General features: G+C 29.9%; 2 protein-coding genes across 3 annotated transcripts in view; one reads left to right on the top strand and one right to left on the bottom strand.

Annotated features, from left to right (window-relative positions):
• Positions 1 to 812, top strand: part of LOC108972012 (alanine--glyoxylate aminotransferase 2, mitochondrial) — a 9,539-nt gene extending 8,727 nt beyond the window's left edge. The window contains exon 5 of the mRNA XM_018938436.1: positions 293 to 812. Coding sequence (XP_018793981.1) covers positions 293 to 418 — 126 coding nt within the window. The 3' untranslated portion in view covers positions 419 to 812. The remainder of the gene's footprint in view (positions 1 to 292) is intronic.
• Positions 813 to 2,228: 1,416 nt separating this feature from the next.
• The window catches only part of LOC108972018 (transmembrane protein 64), an 18,189-nt gene continuing 14,901 nt past the window's right edge, over positions 2,229 to 5,516 (bottom strand). For both annotated transcript variants that reach the window (XM_018938448.1, XM_018938446.1), the window contains exons 4-5: positions 4,872 to 5,033; positions 2,229 to 3,590 (exon numbers count right to left, since the gene is read on the bottom strand). In XM_018938448.1, coding sequence (XP_018793993.1) covers positions 3,474 to 3,590; positions 4,872 to 5,033 — 279 coding nt within the window. In that variant the 3' untranslated portion in view covers positions 2,229 to 3,473. The remainder of the gene's footprint in view (positions 3,591 to 4,871; positions 5,034 to 5,516) is intronic.

The raw sequence follows: 5,516 nt of genomic DNA, 5'->3' as shown, positions 1-5,516 counted from the left end.
ATTAATTTAAAATATTTTCTTTTCATATTAATAATTTTAGTTTATCTTCATAAAGGGAAAAGTTAAAATCAAAGCAAAATATGTATATTTTTTTATAACCTCACTTTCTATCAATGCACATACAAGCACACAATCCTATCCTTTCATCTAGAAATTCTTAGCCAAGCACAAACAAATATTTCTATGCATGGCATTTCTATTTTTAATTTAACCATGTATGTATATAAAATACAAATAATTAAAAATGTCAGTAGCCTAACAAATTTCGTCTACATTTTATGAAATTTCCCAGGTACTCAGCATTTGTCCGCCACTCTGCGTCACCTATAGCGACGTGGACTTGGCATTGCATGTCATCGAGACAGTATGCAAACAACATCTGGAGAAAAGAATACGCAATTGGCGTAGAAATGTCTGAAGAGCAAATAGCTCAGGCTCAGCATGAAATATAATTCAACAGATGGTCAGTACGGCACTGCCGTAGACACASAAGAGAAATGCACAAATATGCGTAGCAGGAGTGGTGATACTCCACAAAATGTTTTGTAAGAGGATTTTACAACAAAAAYTTGTAAAATTATGTGAGGAGTGTCTTTTCAAAAGGGGATAACTTATTTCTATCTTAACTTATTTGTCACGGAATAAGTAAACATTATTTTTTGAAATATTTTTATTAGTAAAAATATTCCGTTTAGAAATGAACACTCACATTTAGAACTTTTTCACTTGAAAGCTGTCGTGTTTAGATCATAATCTGTTAATATATATTAACACTWAGAACTGGATTYGAGCCYAATTARAAGAAAAATTAARTGTTCTWTTTTGRAAAGACACTCCTCATATGTACGCTRTGAGATTAGAAAATTTAAAAATATTTCAAAAAACGYACTTGAAATTAGCAGTTTAGTTTTATAAAAGAATATACAAAATAGTTTTAAGCAAAATAATTATTTTTCTTCATATAAAATATTATATATTTTTTATTCTGACCTGGTCTACGGAAAGGGGACTTACATAGGTGTCAAAAAATTAATTTTCACTATTTAGTTGATTCGGATGGAAGATGAGATGCTATTTTTTAACAGCTGTTTTTCTGTTTTTTTTTCGCACGTTAGATACCTTTTCGTAACCAGGTCACATTTAATAATGTATACGAATTTTTTATGAACTTATTTTATAAAAATTAAAAAAATATATATATTTATTTTTTTATTTTATAAAAATGTATACAATTTTTTTTTATTACTTCATTTTATCAAATAAAAAAATAATAATTTATACAAAAAAAAAAGAATTTTTTTGTTAATATATTTTTTTGTAATTTTTTTACATAATAATGTATACGATTTTTTTTTATTAAAATTAAGAAATATAAATTTTTGTGTAAATCAAGCCATGCTTGCGTCCATATCATGACCTGATTAAGCTTTCTTAGCGCCGCGGCTATGTCGTCCGCGTAGCCAATTAAGTAGGATTCGTCTAGCATTTCGAGTTTTAGTATAGCGTTGTTGATGTTGTTGTAGCGTCGTAGCTGCTGCTCCACAAGTCTGGTACAGCAGTTTTCCGCATCACAGCTCTTAGGTATTCGGGKTTTTTGAGAACGTCGCTCACATCCACCCACCTAGCGCTGTTGAAGACGTTCCGGACATCAAAGTTGCCAGTAACACTATTCTTTTGTATTTTGGCCATYCATTTGCGGCTTCTACACTTTTAATGACGCATTTTATAGCYCCTAGAGTTGATTTGCCGAGTCTAAAGCGGCTTCGAGGCAGTTGTTGCACATATACAATAGTATAGGCGGTCGCTCTGCAGCGATTCAGGATTTCTGCTGGGATTCCGTAATGCCCCAGTGATTTATTGATCTTGAGCTTGCCAGTGTCTACGAGTCTCTTACGAGTCTGTTCTGGATCACTAGCCCTTTTTTTGTGTGTGGGGAGCGGTGCGTTTACGATGTGATCCATTTTGGCAGCGTTTAAGTTAGGTCGCTTTGATCGAGCACCGAGTTTTTTCATAACTGTTTTATACCAAAGTCTCCAAGAGCTTTTTTTTAATATCCTCGCGTAGTTCCTCCCATTTYTTCTTTTTGCTATCATCGATGGCGTGCTTAAGTTCCTTCTTTGCTGCTTTGTATTGCTCGGCTCCTCGAGATGCGTTTTCTCTAAAAATGATTTTCTGCTAACAGTGATTTTGGATATGCAAATATAAATAAATAAATTATTGCGAAAATATAAATGTTGTTCAGAAATACGTATTTTTATTAGGCTGACAAGATTTCACATTTATTTCTAACAATTCTACAACTTAGAATATAAAACATGTACATTCGAATATATTGTATTTTCCATTACAAAAATGCTTTATAAATCTAACAACAGCTTAGACCTTCAGTAAACACTTTCCATATAAATATTCGTTATAATAATTAAAGTTACATATTCACAAATATATGTACATATGTAAGTTGATATGCAGCTGAAACTATGATCACGTGTCATTTTGGCAGCTAAGAAAATCGTTAATAATAATAATAATAAGGAAAAATGCAAATGCAAAAAAATAGAAAAAATTATTTTTTAAACTGTTTTTCAAAGCACAGAAAATTATATTTTAATTATATATATATGTAAGGTATAGGCACAGTTTGGTTGTTTTTCATAAACTCAGACTGTTTGTAGAGATAGCTTAAAAGCGAGTGTGACAATTTTTCCAATTCAGAAAAGTATTACAATGATAACCAAATAGACTAATGTATAAAATAGAGTTTTTTAAATGCTACTTTATTATTTTAAATACGAAATTTATTGCATTGTTTATAAAAAAATACAAAGAATGCAATCAAATCAAAAAACACTTAAGCGCATAAATAAATGAAAAATTATTTTTTTCAATATAAAAAACGTTAAACGTAACGTATTATGCATAATTTTTGCTAATACTTGTCTTTATTGCAGATTTAATGCTACATCATGTACGATTACTTCCTATTAAATATATATTGTTATATAATTTATATTTACAAAATTATATTACGCAATTATTTTTTACAAATACACAACATTAATTTGGCTTTACTTCGAAATAYACAAAATATGCTCGTATATTTATTTTTTTTATTACTAATTATAATTTTTTTGTATAATATAACAATTTTCATAAGTATGTTTTTACGAACTAAAACGAAAAAACGAAATTATACATAAATAATTTGCTTTTCAAAATAAGAGAGCAATTTTTTTTTTATAAAATAGTCTTTCATTTGTATGTATGTATATAATAGTGAGCGTTTAACGTTTTCACAAACGTTTACAGGAAGTATGTTATAGTCATATCCTAAAGTTGGCAATAGCCAGCCTTGGTTTTCGAGCTTGATTTGAGCATTTAGTAGTTATTCATATTGCAAAATGAATACTGCTCGACGGCCCTAGAAGCGCACACTAACATGCAGGTGGTTTGTACTTGAAATTGTACAAGAATCACACATCGATTTCGATCAGTTTGCCATCGCTGCTGACTTCGGAGAGTAGTGTTTGAGCCAATTCCTTGCGCGCCTTTTGTATAACCCAAACCATGAGCGCCACACCACAAATGACCTGAGAGTGGAGGAARAGCGATATTAGTTAGCGAGCGCTTTAATGGCAATTGTTGAAAAAGATATGGTTTATACATATGTATATAAAAATTGCTTTTTTTTAATTATTCATAACCACATATATCTTTTAATTTTTAATATTTAAATAAATTTTTTATTTATTTTTTAATAATTTTTTTAGTTTATAATCATCCATATTTTTTAATTTTTTATTTTTTATATTTTTTTATGTTAATATTCACACATATTTTTTAATTTTTTATATACACAAATATTTTTAATTATTGAATAATATTCATATTAATCATAAATTTTTCTTTCAACGGCAGTGCTATGCTAACAGTTTGAATAGCATAGTTTCAGGCGCAACCAATATGCAGTCGCAACAACAGTTTTGTTTGCATTGAGTTCTCAAACTGTTTTGTTTACCTCCGTAAATAAATACAATGCACGAAAAGTAGTATTTAAATTATAAATAATAATTATAATAAAAAATAAATTAGAAGTAAAATTTTGCGAATTTCATCGAGCGTTAAGAAAATTCATAAATTTTATAAATTTACTATATATAAGGGGCACTGCACCTGCCTGCTTTCGACAAATTGGCTTTACAAAGTATAATTCGTTAGACTGTCTGCCCGATAAGCAGGCATTAAAGATTTAGATTTATTACTTTGCATGCATATGTACATATACATAGATTAAAATATTTAGCATGGTGCCAATTTGTTTGTGTAAAAATGCTGTGTAAACAACGTTGATCCAGCTGCTTCAAATGGATTTGTTTTTTAAACAAAAAAGTTGTGAATGCCGACTGTGGGGCTCGTGCTTGCAAAAGAGTATAATGTATAAAATTTTTATCTCAAAAATATACCATATGTCTACGTATGCGCTGGATTATTTTCGTTTAAAATTGAAATTATCAAGGAGAAGATAATATAAGACTTACAACTGCCTTAATATAGAACTTTGGGAACAATGTTTGCATGAAAATATGCAATAATTGATATTTAAGATACTATTATACCACAATTAATCATATATGCAAAAATACATACATATAAAAACATATATGTAAACATGTATCTTATTAGGCATTGAAGCAATTAAGCTGCTAACGACTTTAGCTATGAAATAATTTAGATTACAAATCGGCCATTAAGTCTATCGACCAAACTGAGTTGATTTATATACAAAACGTGTTTAGTGTAACTCAAGACTTGCTGCTAAAATTATCAACAGTTCAAATTTATATATAAAAAAAAACTTTAAAATTCCTCACCTCCAGTCCGAAACTGATGTAGCCTGTCACCGCCGTGCCATGGTTGCTCAGCACTTCCTGCATTGAACGCAACGTTGAGCCCAAATACGCGTTGATAATCTGCGCCGGCAGCAGTCCTATAAGTGAGGCCGTGTGATAGACACTTGGGTTAATTGTACTGACCTAAATGAAGTAAATATTTCAAAAATGTAAACAACGGTAATTAGTTGAAAAAATTGYACGAATAAGCGGTTTGCAGCTGATTGCAGGAACAACTTGTTTAAATCGCATTTTGTTGCCATAACTTGGAATAAAACGAAAATGAAACACAAAAACCTACCGATACATCCGACAAAATAAAAATACCATTTCAACACTTGATAATTGCAAAAAAAGCGGTATCGTCAATGGCACAGCAYATACTCGTACGCTCAATCAAACATACACACTACCCTAACTTATTTGTCACCGAAAATTAGTATGCAAATGGTGTTTACGACAGCACAAAGCATTGCAATTATTTTTTGCCTGTCAGTAACAGTCGGTAGTATAATAAATAATAATAATAAAAAAATTAAAAATAATAAATTATTTGCGGAGAAAAATTGACATTTTTACAAAACGAATGAAAAATTTTAATAAAAACTTTAGAAAAGAAAACAGTGG

Source organism: Bactrocera latifrons, unplaced genomic scaffold (assembly GCF_001853355.1).
Source record: "Bactrocera latifrons isolate USDA-ARS-PBARC rearing strain unplaced genomic scaffold, ASM185335v1 scaffold_37, whole genome shotgun sequence".
NCBI classification, from domain to species: Eukaryota; Metazoa; Arthropoda; class Insecta; order Diptera; family Tephritidae; genus Bactrocera; species Bactrocera latifrons.
This window is presented reverse-complemented; position numbering and strand designations above follow the sequence as displayed.